Genomic DNA, 18,880 nt, shown 5'->3' with positions numbered 1-18,880 from the left:
CAAGGGAACAGTGTGAATCAGAGAGCATACGGGGACCGCCGATATTATAGTCAACATTAAGGGAAAAAAAGATGGAGCTGAGCAGGCCGTGTAAGGTGTAGGGTAGATAACGAATGGACCATTAGGGAGTTACAGAATGGGTGCCAAGGGAAGGGAAGCGCAGTCGAGGACGGCAGAAAATAAGGTCAGGTGATGGAATGAGCAAATCTGCAATCGAGAGCTGGAATCATCTACAGCAAGAAAGGGGTAATTGGAGATCGCTGAGAGGCCTTCGTCCTGCAGGGGACACGAAAAAAAAAAAGAAGATAGGCCGAGGATGATACCGAATTGTCTAAGTGGTTTATCTGGCAACTACCCCTTCACGCAGGTTTTTCCAAGTTGTCTATTAGGCAACACACCCGGTAACACGTACACCCAAGTGCTCAAGGGACAGAAGAGAACATTTCTAATTCGAGAAAAGCAAAGAGGCCTCCCGGAAAAACTTTGCTACTCTGAGTCAAAAATAAAAAGAAGAGCAAGGACCAAGTTGACGTGAAAGAGGCTAAATACGGATCGACGACATATCCGGAATGTCGGGGAAGTTATCTGATGACCAACAGACGGATGGGCATTCTCAGCGAGAACCAAATGACCTCTTAAATAGCCACTACCGTAGGAAAAAAAGGACTTACGAAAGTTTGAGGTCCCGATATATCCACTCCTATACATTATCATTCTAATGCTTCTTTTATTTAGCGTTTTTCACTGAAGATTTTGAAGCAGTAGAAGTAGACAACAGTAATCAAGATTATCGCGTATTTATGAAATTCTTCGGTCGAATATCTATATGAATCTATTATCTTCATAGATCTGGTCCGGCGCCCTCCTCCTTATCGACGTGAAGATGTGTCGATAGAAAACTTCTTGTCATGCCGCGATTTCTCTCTATTAAGAAAGCATACTTGAGTGGGACAATTTCACGATGTTGGATCAAATCTAGTCTTTCCCGAAATTCTATATTTGAAAGCCTCCTCTCTAGGACAGTATCATACGGATGTTGTTGCAGCTATTGCGAGGTTCGTAAATAAATCAGGACGACTTTCTTGCTAAATTTTTGAATATTTAAAATCTAAACTTATTATCTTCTTTTGATATATTCAAAGTTTATCATTAGTGTTTCTCTTTAGATTCGACTAATTGTATTCATGAATGATCCTATATTCTTGGTCAATCATCCATATTGAGAACGAGGCACTTGTTGAAGAAACTCAACCAACACTCGCGTTTATACTTTGTTTCGTCATGTGCACTTACTAGTTCGCGACGACACCCTCGATTACAAAAGAAGAAAGACGCATAGAAGGCGCGCAGTCGCTCTTTCCTCCTCAAAGACAAACGCCGCGACTCAAGAGACAACTTTGCAGTGTGTTCCACGTGCCAGGCCTCGATTACCTCGTTACTCGGCCACGTTGCGTGCTTCCTGTGCAGTCCAGACAAGCCGGTAGACGCGCTGACACCGTGCCGTCGATAGCTCAGTTGGTAGAGCGGTGGACTGTAGAGGTTTCATCCCAAGCGGACATCCATAGGTCGCTGGTTCGAATCCGGCTCGACGGACTTTACGTATTCTTTTCTTTCTTGATAATCCTGCAGACTTTTGTTTGACGTTGCGTACCATTAAAAAAAAAAACCATTTGTGTCGAACAAACACAGGCGCTTTGAGCAGAAATGCTGTTGCTTGTAATTCCAGGTGTTGCGACAACACCTTCAAAATTTTGGTGAGTTGGTCATCTCGAAGAGGCGGGCATTATGTGCAGAAAAAAGGAATATTAAAGTAATGTAAAAGTGAACTAATTAGGTTTTGAACTAATTACCTTACTGCAGAAGTTGCAATTTACAAATTCTAGCCGTGTTGTTCGCAAAGCGGATCCACTTTGAACAAATTCTCAGGATGACAACCTTTTCGAGAGGTTGTCATCCAGGTACTTTTGTGCTTCAATGCAAATGAACTACGTTTTGATAAGGACGTAACTGGAACACGAATGCATTTCTCCGCACAGTTTGAGAATGAGTATCTCGACACTGGTGTCATGCTGAGAATTCGTTCCAAGTGGATCCGCCTTGCAAACTCCCCGGCTATAATATGTAAATTGCAACATGGACAACGACTTAATCAGTTAAACTTAATTAGCTAACTTCTGTTAATTAGTCGACTATGCGTTTCAATTTCTTGTGCAAGTAGTGTCCACCAGTTCGAGTAGAGTAACTAATGAACAAGAATTGTATTTTCTGGCACAGAAAACCTTAAATAATTTCTGAAAGTGCCCGCTGAAACACCGTGTTTGTACCACGAAACTGGTGCCAAGGAAAAGAAAATGCAACCGTCGAAGGCAGAGGACCACATCTCAATGAAGTTCATATAATGGATGACACAGCGTATAAAAACATACACACAGTATATACATAATGTCACCTATCATGTACATTACTGTAACGGCGTACAACGTCCACACATTTAGCAATAATGCGGGCGTCCCCGTCAGAAAAAAAAGAAAGAAAAATAAGTTTGTGTGCATTGATTCCCAGGTTGCGTTGGATCCGCATAACGTTTTTCCCACATTTATGCGACGGGAGTATAATTATTACTGCCGCCCAACATGGCACATTGCACAGCAGTAGCCTCAAAACGGCCCAGAACACATTTCAAATACAGAATTAACCCTAATGGAGTTCGTAGAGTGCCCTTTGCCTCCTCGACCTTCAGCGGCCTGCGCAAAAAACATAACCTATTGCGACGCATTGAGGATAGGCCCAGTGTACTGTTCGCATGCGGTAGTGCGGGCCAATTATGTGGTAACTTACAGTAGATAACAGACTTGCGCTCCCTGCGAGAAGCTTCGCTAAGGCTACTGCGCCGTTCCCTGCTTAAAGTATTATAGAGAGAATCTCCGACATGCGCGAGAAGGAAGGCAGAGCGGAAATTGCGGCTTACTATAAGCAACCTCGATTATAATTAGCGTCAACACATTGAGCAATACCATTTGTTTTCGGTGCAAATAATCAATGGTGTAGCAATCAAGACCATGTAGTATAAATCTGCATCTGCTGTAGAGAGGCTGCGTGCTTCCAAGATGATTTTCATTGACCTTATGAAGTGGCCTGGTCTCTTGAAGGTCACGGTAAATTTCTGTATGCAACTTTACACGTGTAGTCTGCGTGCAGGTACAGGCAATGACTGCACAGAGTTGCTCCGTCCGAGTATCTCTCTTTTTCCAGTGCGGAGATAAACGTGACGCAGAATAAGAGGCTGTGCGAGCTGGCCTTAAAAAAATCTGAAGTTTTCAGCTGCAGCGTTAAAAAGTCAAGCCAAGTCAGTCATTAATGCTTGATAAGACAGGAAGGATGCCGGAACGGAATGGCGCCACCACATTGAAATTCTTGGAACAGATCCCTTTGACGTCTTGAGTTTTGCAAGCGTCCGGTGGGTCTGTGTTAACTGCCAGTCGATAAAGAATAACAGTCCCTACTCTGTATCTTCAATGTGAGCCAGGATAACTGAATCTGGCTGCCTCTTGGGAACTCTTACTTTGTGACGTTATCCAAGTACGTGGAATTAAACTGAAATTCCCGATGTTACGTAGATGTCATCCGCGTGGCGGAATTTAAAAACTGAGAGTTTATTCATTTTCTCAACGGATAATCAACCTTATTAAGCCGTACAGATGCAAAAGATGTCCGAATCACACGCTGGTAGTCCATATCAAGTAGTGGTACTCTTAATCGAATGCTTGCAGTAAAATTGTTTATCCCCCCTATAGTTAAAGTTAGAGTTCAACTTTCAAATAAAGCTATCGAACCTGCATTGGTCGAGTGCCACGAACAATAATTCTTTTTTATTCGCGTGAGTTTCCACGGGGTATATAGCGCTAGAATGAAATTACGTGTAAACATTTACGCCTGCTTTATGCGGACAAACAACAACGATGACTAACTAAATCAATTACATCAAGTTTTATGGGACCACTTCAAAGCGTGCGCAAAGTACTGCGCTGTTGGTGCTGAAAACAGCTACATCGGCCCTTCCTATTGTACGCCCATACACTAGAAGTAACTTTCCTATTCTAAAGGTTGTGCGAATCTCACACTCGCAAATTGGCCCTTCTCGTTGCTCTGCAGCTTTCCGGCTGTGGCATTGCGCTGGTGAGCTCTATGTCATGGGTTCGAACCCCGTCGCGGGGACCGCAGATGAACGGGGGCGAAGTGAAAAACGTTCGTTAGGTGCACGTTAAGGAACCTTATGAGGTCAAAATCATTCTGCAGTCAAGTATTGCAAGCCGCGCTTCGGCAATAAAATCGTGGTTTTGAGGCGTAATACGGCAACTTTGCGTCATATTATATGTCGCTGCACTGGACACGCATTTTGACGGTTTCGCAGTAGCGAGGAACACGGTTAATTGTCGGTTGTACTCACAATGAATTCAAACTTGAAAGCATAATTATTTACTCGATCGTATTTTCTTTGGGTTATAAAAAGATTTAAAGAAATATAGAGGACTCGTAAGCTTCGCCTTTAGGAGTGGAACGCGACAGCTTTCGAAGTTCCCTGACTTGTTCCAACTCTTCCCAACAATTGCAGCTTACGTAACCTTAATGTTTACTGGGAAGCGGTGGCGCCGAACGCTAAGGACTAAGGCTACCTTTCTGGTAGAAACAAGGCTTCTTGCGTGGGCCGATCCCTGAGGTAGTGCACAGCCACGCGAAATCTCAAGCGGCAGCAGGAAAAGGGGTTTGTGTTTGAGCTTCGGCGTAACATAATTGCTTTCTAGTATATTCAAATAAATATCCGACGATATCATGTCTGTAGGTTGTGTGTAAGTCGTACTTTACGAGTTTCCTGCCGCACTTTACTTTGAGAAATCCAATCAGTTCACTAACGGCTCTGCGCCACGTGGGGGCCTGCGTGGTTCGGTATGATTTTTCCCTCACGGACAACGCCACTGAGGCCGACATCGAATTTTCTGCGACACGCGCACACCCATACACACACATGCACACACACGCAGGCACACGCTCACACACGCCCACACACGCACATACACACGTACACGCACGTACACACACGTACACACACACAAAGGCACGCGCATGTACACACGCACATAGAAATACGCGCACGCACGCGCACGCACGTCCGCACGCCTCCGTCAATCGTTTGTGGTCTCTACTTTTCTGCCACCAAACATCCAATCGCCTCTTACTATTACTTATTGCACACATGTTTGCTTTCCTCCAGCTATCCCAGAACTCAAGGACTTCGAGGAGGTCTAGACCTACAGAACCTAAACCGACAGCTGGGTAGATATCTGCACGTTCTAAGACATGTTCAATCGTTTTAATAGCTTTTCCGCAGCAAGCGCACGCTTCTTCTTCCTTGGTGTACCTCGCTTTATAACTACGCGGTCTAAGGCATCCCGATCTCGCTACGAAAAGTAATTAGCTTCCCTTTGTATTATCGTAAAGTGATTCTATTCTGATTTCTCTGTTTCTTTTTAGGTAATTCTTCACTGCGGGTTTCTTTTCCATTGCTACCACCCATGAGATTATCTCAGCCTCTATGACTTTCCGCTTGACGTTTTTTGTCGCCATGTTGCTCAACATACCGGTCGCATAGCTGCGGTGAGCTTCCTAGTTCTTTTCCTCTACTTTATATCAATGTTTTTGCTCTACAAATACCTGAACACTCTGATGATTATGACGTATGAGGATCCCCTTTGAAACGCGGTTTTGACAAATATTCAGGTAGCCTAATTTAATTATTGAAGTATGCTGTACATGCTTTTTCATTGGAGCATTTTTGTGTAATCTCTTCAATCTTAGTCCATTTCTTCAAACCTTCTCTGTCTACCTTGTACCACTACCTATGCCTGCTACGGATCTGGTCGTATCAATCTCTTCTCTGGTTTTTTCCCATCAGTACTCCTAACGACGCTTGCTTATCTCGATTGCAGACCGGTTGATGCTCCTGTCCACTTTAAATCCATGCGCTTCTGGAAAGCGCAAGTTACCTGCGAGTATCATTGGGTGAATTCCTTCGCATTCTATTAGCATGTCCTGAGTGTTCTCTGGATTTTGCTGTTCAGGCTACACATGCGTCATCTAGTTGCGAAAATTTTCTCCTGCATGCTTTTGTCCTTAGGAAATCATCTCAAGCTTCAAATCGGGAGGGAATTCACTTGGTGTTATTGCACGGATTTTCTCTTCTGATTTATTTCTTCTCATTCTTGTAAATCTCCATGGTCCTTGTTGTTTCCATTTTTTTGTCATCTAATCCATTGCCTCTGTTTCTCTCGCTTTCTTTTTGGTGGCTCCTGGTTGTCTATTTGCGCTTTCAATTTCAATCTGGTTGCCAGGTCGGTAGGTAGGTAAAACTATTCGACAAAAGAGTCGCTCAAGGGGGGACGGTAGCCTGTCGTGTCTTGCCTTCTAGCCACCTCCCCGGCTCTGTTCACGGCCTGTAGCTGATCCTCCTGGCTTGTCCCGGGGAGGAGGGAGCGGCCATGAGAGAGTCGGGGGGCGGGGGGGGGGGGGGATTTCCTTCCTGCAGCCGCGGATAATATGGTTTAGTGTAGCGATCTCTCTACATAGCTTACAGTGGAGGTCGATGTTCCTTCGACCATTCAGCAAGAAGAGTAGTGGGCTGTAGAGCTTGCACCCAGAGGGGACATTCATATATCGCTAGTTCGAATACGACTGCACAATCAATGGTTGTTTCTTTGGAGCACACGACCGCCTTCCCTGCGCCTCTTTTGCGGACCGTGGCTGTGTGCTGCTACTGCTGCTGCTGCTCGTGCGTTCTCGCCGAATAGCTCACAGTCGGCGGCGTGATCTAGGAGCGATGGCTCACGCTACTTCGCCCGCAGCTGCGGAAAGTAAAGGTGTAAATCGGGACGGCGCGTGCAGGTCGCTGGCCGCTGGCGGAGAGGCTAGGATGCCGCGATGAGGCGGGAGAGAGGCCTCTACTCCTATGGCGGTGGTATATGGCACGGCTGAGCGTGGCCGCGTGGTCTCTATCTGCAAAGCCATCTGAGGTGGGCAAAGTGTCTAGGCGTGCGGAGGGTTGGCGGCTTTATGCATGTATGATGTGTTCTCGCCGCTTAGTTCGTGTTGAAACGAGACGCAGTAGGAAAGGCAACTCGCTCGCGGCTTCTGCCGCGATTCCTCTCGCCAGTGTGTTGACAGAGAGTGTCCGCCGTCATCGAAGCGATTTGTGTTCACGTTTGCCTGTGTGCGAGTGACACCATGCTCGTTAATTTAATTACAAAGAATGCCGACATATTTATGTGGCCGATAGAACAACTATCCAAACTTCGTATAGACGTCTCGACCTTTCGTCTTTCGAGCGAAACTGCGGCATTTATTTCTGCACCCTTTGGAAATGAACTTCGCGCCTTCTTCATTGCATCTCATTGCATCAGAAGCAAGGATTGCATTGCATTGCACACTGAGAGCACGCTGTAAGAAGCCGTCGACGCTATCGAAGACCAGCTGAACGGTTCCGGTTTGATCTGCTCACCGAGCAAGTCAGAACTGCTTGGTGAGCAGTTCGAGCAAGCGAACTTAACAAGAGCGAACCAAGGAGACTTACCAAAAATACTTAACAAGAGCGAAGCGAGAGATTACGAGGCTATCAAGATCGTGACGAGGAACGGCCAAGTGATCCCAGAGGTCGACAAATTCCGGGTGCTCGGCATGATTATACACGAGCGACGGCGCAATGGCGAGACCATTTCCCGCCTCACAGCCAAGATTACCAACGCAATGCGTCTCATCAGGCGGGTCGCAAACCACAATGCCGGGATGGAGGAGCAAAGCTTGATTCGGCTTGTGCACTCACTCGTAATCAGCTACGTCACCTACGTTGCAGCCTTGCACAACTGGTTGCACTGTTAAAAGAATAAGATCAACGCCCTAATCCGACGAGCTTACAAGGCGGCGCTCGGACCATTCAAGTGTATGAACAGCAACAAGCTCCTGCGCCTGGGGGTACACAATACCCTTGAAGAAATTGCGGAAGCGCAACGGACCGCCCAGCTACAGCGGCTCTCTATGACCGAAGCCGGCAGGCGCATACTTCAATACTTCGGCTTCACGCCCGGGGCGAACAAGGCGAGTAGCGACGTTCCTGTCCCGGACAGGACCCGGCGCGGGATTCGGGTAGACCTCATCCCGAGAAACATGAACCCGGAGTTTAACAAGGAGAGAAGAGCGGCGAGGGCTTTCACGCATCGACTTTCACGCCAAGGACGAGCACGGAAGGCTCGCGGATGCGGCAGAATATGAGGGACACAGCGCGGCGTTCGTAGCTACTGTCATCGAGGCGTCGTCCGGCGCGCGACGAGGGCAGCGGCGAGCTTACGGGTCCGAGAGGCGTGTCAGGAGGAGGTGGCCATTGCCCTGGCCATTGCCGACCCCGGGTGCCAGACGGTGTTGTGGGATTCGCGAAGGGCAGTGTGGAATTATGCCAAGGGCAAAGTTTGTGGTGAGGCTGTGCGCGTTCTGTGCTCTACTGACCTGCAACGAGAGAATAGGTATGTTAAAATCAAGTGGTTCCCGGCGCACGCGGGCAAGGATACGTCGTAGAAGCACGATAACCACAATGAGACGGCAGACGCAGTGGCGCGAGCGCTAACCAACCGCGCCGCTGCAACCGAACGTCCAACATTGTGCAGTGCCAAGGACCGCATGACGACGTTCAACGAACTTAAACAGTTTCACGGCCTGGCTCGAAGCACTTTCCCACCCCCGCACACGGGGCTGAACCGAGCGGAGGCGGTGCTGTTAAGACAATTACAAACTGGTTCCTTGCCCACCCCAGTGTTAATGAATTATCTGTACGCGAAAGTATATGAGTGATGTGTGCTGCGTGTGCCAGCGGGAGAGGGCCACCCAGACGCACATCCTATGGTATTGCTCAAAGTTCCCCGACGAAGTTTCAACAAGTTCAACGATGCCGCCGTGACTCGCGGCTGCGGCGGAATGCTACTACCACGAAATCCAAACCTGAGCCGTCTAGCAGGTCTCGGCGGCTCTTTAATTACAAAGGACGAGCGAAACCGACGGGTCTGTCCCCCTCAGGGCGACAGACCGCGGGAGTAACACGCGCTGGAGTTGAGTAGAGACCACCCGCTGACAAGACGTCCGGGGCCCACGTCGCGGCGCCGTTTAGTCATGGTGTCGTTCTACAGGCGACTAAATAAAGTTGTTTCTCTCTCTCATTGCATGGCTCGGTGCACATTAGTTCTATATTTAACTTACTAGGGGAACTCTGGCGCGGTGGTAGTCCGACCATTGTGGAAATAATTTCGGACTGTTGTCTTCAATTTGAATTTAGTTACATTCGTAGGCCGAGGAACAAAGTCGCCTTTATCGGGGAATCCCTAGTCCACGTAATTTTGGTCAGGGTAGTATGCATATATATGTGCGCGTGGTGATTATATTATGTGTGCATGCGTTTATGTGTATATTCGCAATGAAAAAAAATCATGCTTTTTTCCATTCCCAACGTGCCGCCTGGAATTCTGAAGTAAGTTTCAGTAGTCTCGTGGTAGAAGACAGACATCAACTTTCAAAGGGCCAATGCTTTAGCTGTCCAAAGGATAAAATTATATTTGCCAGATATAAAAAACGCTCACGAAACACACAAAAATACTCTGTGCCGTCGAAGCAGAAAGGAATTAAGTTAGAACATTGAGTTCATGCTTTTCATTGTTATGAGTGCAAAAGAATATTTGAATCCATAATTATAACAGATACGAACTCAAGAAACGAGTTTTTGATGTCGCCAACCGGACATCGCGCCCAGTAATTTCATACAAATCTTCCGGTGGCTTCACTTCAGCATTGGCTAGGTTTGAAATCGACGAGACACATTAGAAATGCCAGAACTTTTGCTGCCACCAGTCCTCCCACTCTTCCTGCTGGATGACTTGGAGCTCTCCAGGCTTCCAGTCTTGCACTTCTTGCGTAATATCCCCTGTACGAGGGTTCGCTTCATGTGATCCATGGCCATCCTGGAGAAGTCTGAAGCACGCCTTGCCCCGATTCGTGCTTCTTCCACCACTGTCGTGCGTGGCAGGACGCGGATGACGAGAAGGGAGACGAAGAGGAAAAGTCCCGCAATGGCGAACATCAGGTCTTGGTGTCCGGCTGGCTTCAGGACGAGGGTCATTGCCGCGCACACGGTCGCGACACGCCCGAAGGCAAACGCCCAGCAGAAGACACCGGCTCGCACTGCCGATGGAAAGAGTTCCAGGACGTAGGTGTAACAGTGTACAAGGACTACGTTAGAGACACCCTTGGACAGGACGAGTAAGGTCTTTGTGATCGTGACGTATCCACCGCCCACCGCCACACTCAGCGCGCATTGTATGGAGCCCGTCAAGAGGAAGCACACGCTGAGCACTCTGACGAGTGCGACGCCGGTGATCAGGAAGTGCATCCCCGCGTACGTCGCCAGTGTGATGACAACCGTGAAGCACGGGATCCAAAATTCGTTATACGACGCCGTCGAGAAGGCGCCGATGTAAAATGTAAAAGACATGGAGAAGCAAACGGCAAACATGGCCAACGCTCGACGCCGGAGGGAGCGATAGTCGACCAAGTCTTCCGTGTCCGCACCTTCGCGACTTGCGTGGTTCTTTATCTGTTCTCTCAGCTTCTCCACGAGACAGGCCGTGACAGGAAGTGGTACATTGTTGGTTTCGGCAGCTTCCATCATTAGTGCTTCCGCCGCGTCCAGTCTTCCTTTCGCGACGAGCCATCGGGGCGACTCTCGGGCGGTAGACAAAGCCGGGAGCAGGAGAGCCGTCGGGGCCAGGAACATCACCTGCTTCAGACGCCAGTCGATGACCACCGGTTTGACGACGACACTCCAGACCTCACATAACGTCATGCCCAGAACCGCCAGGAGGAGCACTTGCTGCGGCCTGTGCGCGTGCGTCATCACCTCGAACGGTATGAGGCAAGTAAAGATCATGTGTACCGCGACACTGGCCCCGGTAAGGAAGCGCACTACAGCGTAGCCTACGTAATTAGTGGCCGCGAAGGTGCACACCGTGCAGGTCGCTAACGCTGCGGCGGAGGACAGCAGCATGGCTCTCCTTCCGACATAGTCAACGAAGGCTCCGGCTAGGATGAGGGAAACAACGGCGCCGGCGTTCTGCAGGGCGACAAGAATGGCCGGCAGCAAACGTTGGTCGCACACCATGTTCCAAGAGCTCACTGCACTGGCCTTGGCCGTCCGAACATCGTAGTCCCACTCTTCACAGGGCACGTCGCGTAGGTCGCTGGTGTCCTGGAAGCATCGGCTGTACCACTCGTCGGCCCCGGTTAGAACAGCGCCGCTCTTGCGATGCTCAGCGGAATCGATGTGGTCAGCGGGCGGCTTGCAGCGTTCATAAACACGGCAGCGGCTGAAGCGTCCATTGGCCTCGATCGGTATGGCAATATTCTTCCAATCGGCTCCAGAGATGTTGAAACCGGCGAGCGGCTTGCACCAATGATCGATGTCACCTGTGACAAGGGAGATCACGATTGCTTGGCAACTAACCGAGAAAAGTCCCAGAAGAACGAGAACGAGCATCCTTGTCTGAAAAGGGCCGTGACCAAAGGCTTCCTCGCAGTCAAAAGACTCGCTTGTTCGGAGATCGGCGCCGGCCAGACGCTGGGGGAGGATGACGTCCATCGCCTGGTTCTCAGATGTCGCTCTTCGGGTTTAGTAGTGTTGTGCGGTATCCAAAGAGACGATTCAAAGAGACGAGAGCTAGCGGTGCGGAGGGGCCGAAACGAACACTTCTTCTTCTTCATCAGCTCGCGCACTTCACAGTCTATCACAGTGTCGCGCGCCTTTGTACAGCGTTTGCATCTCCGCTTTATACTTGGCGAACCAAAAATAGTTCATTTCGCTTCATCCTTTAATAAAGCGATTACCATAATTATCCTAGGAACCTGTCCTACTAGTCTGGTCTGCTCTTATCTTAATGTTAATCCGTGATTTTCTTTAAAAAGAATATTCGGTGAGCCCCTGTCATGATCAATGCAGGCGTTCATGCGAATAACACTGAAGCCAGGTAGGGACAGACTGTCTTGTTGCATTCTTCCCTCCTATGTAGTCGATTTCGTTCAATTTTCTGGTACGGACATCTTCACTTTTTTGCTGCTCAACCATCCACGCTCAATTCGCGCTATTGTCATATTCGGGTCATTTCACCACTTTCCTCACGCGCGGCTGTTCTTTATTCTGGCTTTTTCCTTTCTCTGTTGTTGACTTCTAAAATTTTATGATGCCGATATGTAGCACCTTGGCTCTTCTTTTGCTTGCCTATCGGTGCACCTACTCAGTGGCACATACCCATTGTGGAGGACGTTCACATACTTGGTTTCACATTTACATTTGCACATACCGAATGGACAAAGCGGACTATTCGGGCACATACCCAGTGACACATGCCCAGTTGCACATATTCAGGGACCCAAGTCGTCTATTCTTGCACATAACTAGGGGCACATACCCAATGTCTCAAGCGGTCTACTCCAACATTACCTATTCGGAGACATAACAAAATGGCGCACATACCTAGGGGCCAAGAGGGATGAGGGAACATTCCTAATGTGAGAAAGCAGAGAGGCCGGCAGAAAAAGCTTTGTGTGTGTCCTGCTACTCTGCGAAGGGAAAGGTAAGAAGAGTAAAGACCAAGTTGACGCAAAGGATGTTCGATCCAGGCAGACATACTGAAGAATGCCTTTAGTTCTGAAAGAATGCTAATTGCACTGAAATTCCACTTTGAAGTAGCCCATATTGTCTATTTTTTTAAATACCCAGTGCTACGTGCCCATTACACATACGGAATGGGCCAACATGTCTTTTAGGATACACACTCAGTGGGTACAATCGCTCGTGCCTTGCGTACCTTCCAGAATTGGCAAACCTATTCGTCTCGCGAATACAGTGTGGATGCACAAGGTTCGGCGATAACATGGACAACAGGTTATTGGTGATAACTTCGACAAGCAACAAATCGTAGTTCAGACTGAACCAGCTCCAGGAACAGAGAAGCCCGAGCAATTAAAAAATTAACTTAGAAAGCTTTTACATAAACAGAAGAGATGAGACATCTCTACCACGGCAGTAGGACCAGATGGAAATCGCAATACAGCTGATCAAAGAGCTGGCTCAAAGCGTACCCAAGAATTTCGGACATTGCCACTTCGGCAATCTGTTCAACCTTGCTTCAATGCACCAGCGTAACTCATAGGGCAGCACTTTCAAAAATTCAATTTCAAACGATCGGTCTAGTTTCTACAAGCTTTTTTTAACAACGTCGATAGGGTGTTTCCTTTAATTAGAAAACGCATTTATGACACCTAAGCGGCACTTAGGGCTGCATTATAGCGGTGTTTCGGCCCTGACGAAAAGAGAGAGAAAAAAAAATGAAGGGCCAAGTGACAACGTGAACTAGACGCTCGCTATAAACACATCTGCTACGTTGGGCTGGTTGTGCTCGTCGTCCCAATTTCTCCCATCATACATTACGTCATGCCTCACGTTGATCAGACCACTGATCACTCTTTTATAATATCCCACTTACGAATAACTGCGCGCGCAACGAATGTGGATTGTTGGGATGGTGGATACCCATCCGGCGTTGATTAAATGGTAGGGGTCACAGCTAAACGTACCATTAGCCAGACGTACAAGGCGACCAAGTAGAGATGACGACGTCGCGTTGCAAAAATTGGAACGTTTTAGTTAGAACAGGGTGAAGGCTTCAGATGACATGACATATTAAGCTGCGTATCGGGGCTGTTTAATAACCCAGAAGGGAGAATAAAATGAAAGCAATCATCGGACCCCCGGCCGGTGGGTGCTATTAGCTTCAGGAGACGAACCGCTGTCTTGGTTCTTGAAAATCTCCGAGGCGACCACTTTTGGCTCTTCCCTTCCCTCAGTTGGAGGTCAGCGTTCTTCAGCGTAGCACGCTTCTGTTGACCGGAGAAAAAGCAACTGACGTCAGCAGCGCTTCATCAGACGTGGCCGCTGCATACCACTATGTTTGAATGAGGGGCGCATTCTTCCGTTTTCCCCAGAGCTCAAACTCTTACCTATTCTTTGTGGCCCGAAAGGGGCGTACTCTACCTCCGTCTCGTTATCACCGCCTCATTGTCACCCCCAAAATGACCTTGTCGACAGGTAGTCCGTTCTTCCTGGCGAAGGAACACTCGACAGGTGTTTCGCAGATGGGTAAGCCATTTACCTCAGCGTTGAACAGCCACGCAACACGACACACGAAACAAGGAGAACCCACGTCTTATGGAAACCCATGCCGCAGTTGGAGCTGGCAGGGCTAGCGCCAGGTCACTCCCGAATTCGCGAGACACGAGTCACGTGGCACAATGAATCGGGGCTTTCAGAATGGTGAGTCGCGACACGACCAATGTGATGGGAAAGTTGCACTCGTAGAAGGGAAAGATATAAATCATCACGTAAGACGCAAACGCGTACTTTCCCGTGGCTAGTCCCTCCAGGATTACTTTGCAGCGTCGTACGATTTTAACGTCACCGGTGTTATCGCGTTAATGGCGAAAGCACGCGTGTATCTCATGCCCGCCGCTTATTTGAGGGGAGAAAGCCCACGGGTTCACCCAAGCACAGCCTCCGGCGGCTGCTCGCAGCAAAGTCTTCACGCTCTGTCCACATATTCGCGCGTCGATCCCGCCACTCTCCCAGTATTTTCTAGTACATTCTAGCACAGGCGGCGCAGAAACGCGAAACAGCGCGCCAAGGGGGAGCGTGGCGTCTAAAACTTCGGACACCAAGAAGCTCTCGAACAAGAAGCCGTGCATCTAAAAGGGCAACGGGCGGGTGCGTTTCTCTGCACACTTCCGTAATTCCTTCAATAACAGCAGGCGGCAGAGTGTCACGGATGTTTCACAAATCGATTTCATCAGTCGCCTCGGACCACTTGCCTCGCCTCCTCTCAGTTACTGACTGCATTTTGTTATGACGGAAATGACGTCACGCGCAGACGAGTGAGGACGGCGTAGTTGATTCGACGATCCTGAGCTATACGTATAAGGGGACATTGCACTAGCGCGTAAAAAATGACGCGTGCAGGAACATGAAAAAAAGCGCACCGAAGTCATTCCCGGAGAAGGGGGTAAAACGCCTAAGATAGCAAGCAGCCCGCATCAAATCAGTGGTTAGGGCTTACCCTAGGTATTTGTGTTGCATCGCGGTGCGATGGGTTGCGCTTGACGCTGGCGGTTTGGCGGCATGTCGAAGGCGAACGACGATTCATGGCTGTGGATTTCATCGGAATAGGAGCTGTCGCTGTCAGACAGCTCCGAAAAGCTGGTGCGGCTGACATTGTCACCCGAAGACCTTGTGGCAATTGTCCGGCACGGTCACGAATCGGCTGAGCGTCTCTGCCCTTCGCCGTTTTCGTTGACTAACATTTACGTCACATGAAGGGGTTCGCTCGAATGCTCGGCCAGATGTAAATTTTGTTGTTGCGCTGTTTTGCTTATATAAAGTTAGTTTCCAATTTGCTGATAAATTCCACTATCTGATACGTCATACTAGACAGGAAGGTCTCAGGAACATGAAATTGCCGTAACCCTGTTGCAGTAAAAATAAAATCGCCGGAGTTGCCCTCGAAAGAACTTTCGACGTTGAACGTGTACTGCAACACGGTACCGTGAGACCACGAGCCTTCAGCGGAAAAAGCCCGTTGACCCAGAAAACGGGTTAAAAGCCAAAGAAAACGATCCGCACATAAAAAACTAAATAAATAAATTAAATAAATAAGTGAATAAATAAACCAAATGAAGCAGCTAATTGTTTGCTATCCGGCGGTGCGACTGTCTCGAAAGAAAATTTAACAAAAGTTCCGGTGCACTCGCTGTATTCAATATGTTGGCCATAGTAGTCAGCGTACTGGTTACAAAGGCAAATGGGGCAATAAAACGTGCATTATTTATGTACCGTGATGCAACAATACGTACAGGCAAGAACAAGGGGACGATCTTATCATTGTTCCATGGTTGTTAAAAGCGACCGGTGGAGAAAATGCTTAATACGCTTACTCTTCTTAAACAACACGCGGTTGCGTACGGACCTTGCATTTCATTCGTGGTTTCATTAATTTCGAAAGCGCCTGGCTACAAACATGAGCTCCGCACCTTCTTCACTGCATCTCATTGCATAACTCGGTGCGCAACAGTTTCATATTTAAGTAACTAGGGGAACTATAGCGCGGTGGTAGTCCGACCATTGTGGAAATCAGTTTGGACTCTAGTTTTCAATTTCAAGTTACCTTCGTAGGCCGAAGTCGCCTCTATCGGGGCAATCCCTACTCCAAGTAATATTGGTCAGTGGAGTGCGCATATATATTAAACGTGGGCGTGGACATTAAAGCAGGTATGCATGCGTGTATGTATATATTCGCAATGCAAAAAATTATGCTCCTTTTTTTCCATTCCAAATTTGCAGCCTGGACTTCTGAGGTAAGATTGAGTAGTCTCGCGGTCGAGGGCACACATAAACTTTCAAAGAGCCAATGTTTATGTAACAAAATGATCGAAATTATATTTGCCAGGTAAAAAAAATGCGCACGAAACACACAAGGATACTCTGTGCAGACAACACAGATAGGAGGTTAGAACATAAGAAAGTTCCTGTTTTTCACTGGGCTAAGTGCAAAAGAACATTTAAAAGCATAATTATAGCAGACACGAATCCAAGAAGCGACTTTTCGATGCCGCCAACACGACACCATGCCCAGTCACTTGATACTAAGCTTCCAGTGGCTTCATTCCGGCGCTTGCTAGGTTTTAAATCGACGAGACACTTTAGAACTTCCAGGAGTTTTGCTGCCACCACTCCTCCCACTCTTCCTGCTGGATGACTTGGAGCTCTCCATGCTTCCGGTCTTGGGCTTCTTGCGTACCATCCTCTGTACGAGGGTTCGTTTCATGTGATCCATGGAGATCCTGGTGGAGTCTGATGCGCGCCTGGCCACGATTCGTGCTTCTTCGACCACTGTCGTGGGTGGCAGAGCGCGGATGACGAGAAGGGAGACGAAGAGGAAAAGTCCCGCCACGGCGAATACCACGTCTTCGTGTCCGGCTGGCTTCAGGACGATGGTCATTGCCGCGCACATGGCCGCGATACGCCCGAAGGCGAACGCCCAGCATGCGACACCGGCGCGGACTGCCGATGGAAAGAGTTCCAGGACGTAGGTGAAACAATGTACAAAAATTACGTTAGAGACGCCCTTGGAGAGCACGAGTAAGGCCTTGCTGATCATGACGAATCCAGCGCCCACCGCCACACTCAGCGCGCATTGTATGAAGCCCGTCAACAGGAAGCAGATGCTGAGAACTTTGACGAGGGCGACGCCGGTCATCAGGAAGTGCATCCCCGCGTACGTGGCCATTGTGACGACAACCGTGAGGCAGGGGATCCAAAATTCGTTGTACTGCGCCGTCGAGAAGGCATCGAGGTAAAAAACAAAAGATATGGAGAAGCAAACGGCAAACATCGCCAACGCTCGACGCCGGAGGGAGCGATAGTCGACCAAGCCTTCCATGTCCGCACCATCGCGACTTGCGTGGCTCTTGATCTGTTCTCTCAGCTTCTCCACGAGACAGGCCGTGACAGGAAGTGGGACATTGTTGGTACCAGCAGCCTCCATCATGAGTGCTTCGGCCGCGTCCAGTCTTCCTTTCGCGACGAGCCATCGAGGCGACTCTCGGGCAATAGACAAAGCCGGGAGAAGGAGAGCCGTCGGGGCCAGGAACACGACCTGCTTCAGACGCCAGTCGATGACCATGGGTTTGATGATGACACTCCAAACCTCACATAACGTCAGGCCCAGAGCCGCCAGGAGGAGCACTTGCTGCGGCCTGTGCGCGTGCGTCATCACCTCGAACGGTATGATGCAGGTAAAAATCGTGTGTACAGCGACAATGGCCCCGGTAAGGATGCGCAGCACAGCGTAGCGCACGTAAGTTGTTGCCGCGAAGGTGCACACCGTGCAGGTGACTACCGCTGCGGCGGAGGACAGTAGCATGACTCTCCTTCCGACGTAGTCTACGAAGGCTCCGGCTAGGATAAGGGAAACTATGCCGCCGGCGTTCTGCAGGGCGACAAGGATGGCCGGCAGCAAACGTTGGTCGCACACCATGTTCCAAGAGCTCACCGCACTGGCCTCGGCCGATCTAACGTCGTAGTCCCACTCTTTACAGGGCACGACGCGTGTGTCGCTGGTGTCCTGTACACATCGGTTGTACCACTCGTCGGCCCCGGCTAGAACTGTGCCGATCTTGTGAGGCTCAGCGGAATCGCCGTGCTGGGCGGGTGGCTTGCAGCGTTCGTAAATGCGGCAGCGGCTGAAGCGTCCATCGGCCTCGATCGGTATGGCAACATTCTTCCAATCGGCTGCAGAGATGTTGAAACCAGCGAGCGGCTTGCACCAATGGTCGACGTCACCGGTGATATGGGAAATCACCAAGGTATGGCAATTAACCGAGAAGACTCCTAGAAGAATGAGGACGAGCATCCTCTTCTGGAAAGGGCCGTGACCAAACGCTTCCTCGCAGTCAAACGACTCGCTTGTTCGGAGATCGGCGCCGGCCAGTCGGTGGGGTAGAAGGACGTCCATCGCCCAGTTCTCAGGTGAGGCTCTCCGGGCTTAGCAGTCTTGAACAGTATTGGAATTGAAGATTTTCACTAAACGCCAGCTGTGCGGACCTGCCGAAAAGAAGGCTTCTTCTTCTTCTGCTTCAGCGCATGCACTATACAACCTGTCACGTTGTCGCGCGCCTTTGCACGGCGTTGGCATCT

The 18,880-nt window shown here is 49.2% G+C and overlaps 2 protein-coding genes and 1 non-coding gene across 3 annotated transcripts; 1 reads left to right on the top strand and 2 right to left on the bottom strand.

Moving 5' to 3' along the window:
* The first annotated feature begins 1,500 nt into the window (after positions 1-1,500).
* On the top strand, positions 1,501-1,593 carry TRNAY-GUA (transfer RNA tyrosine (anticodon GUA)). The gene is made up of 2 exons: positions 1,501-1,537; positions 1,558-1,593. It is a non-coding gene; the product is annotated as a tRNA-Tyr (tRNA).
* An 8,287-nt stretch (positions 1,594-9,880) lies between these two features.
* On the bottom strand, positions 9,881-11,719 carry LOC126543622 (solute carrier family 22 member 13-like). Its single transcript, XM_055078103.1, has one exon. It carries the CDS (start codon positions 11,717-11,719, stop codon positions 9,881-9,883), a length of 1,839 nt encoding a protein of 612 aa, XP_054934078.1.
* Positions 11,720-16,859: 5,140 nt separating this feature from the next.
* On the bottom strand, positions 16,860-18,698 carry LOC126543621 (solute carrier family 22 member 7-like). Its single transcript, XM_050190728.1, has one exon. The coding sequence runs from the start codon at positions 18,696-18,698 to the stop codon at positions 16,860-16,862; it is 1,839 nt and encodes a 612-aa protein (XP_050046685.1).
* Between the last annotated feature and the right edge of the window lie 182 nt (positions 18,699-18,880).

This window comes from Dermacentor andersoni, chromosome 10 (genome assembly GCF_023375885.2).
Source record: "Dermacentor andersoni chromosome 10, qqDerAnde1_hic_scaffold, whole genome shotgun sequence".
NCBI lineage: Eukaryota > Metazoa > Arthropoda > Arachnida > Ixodida > Ixodidae > Dermacentor > Dermacentor andersoni.
Note: the sequence above shows the minus strand (reverse complement) of the source record. Positions and strands in the feature narration are given on the sequence as shown.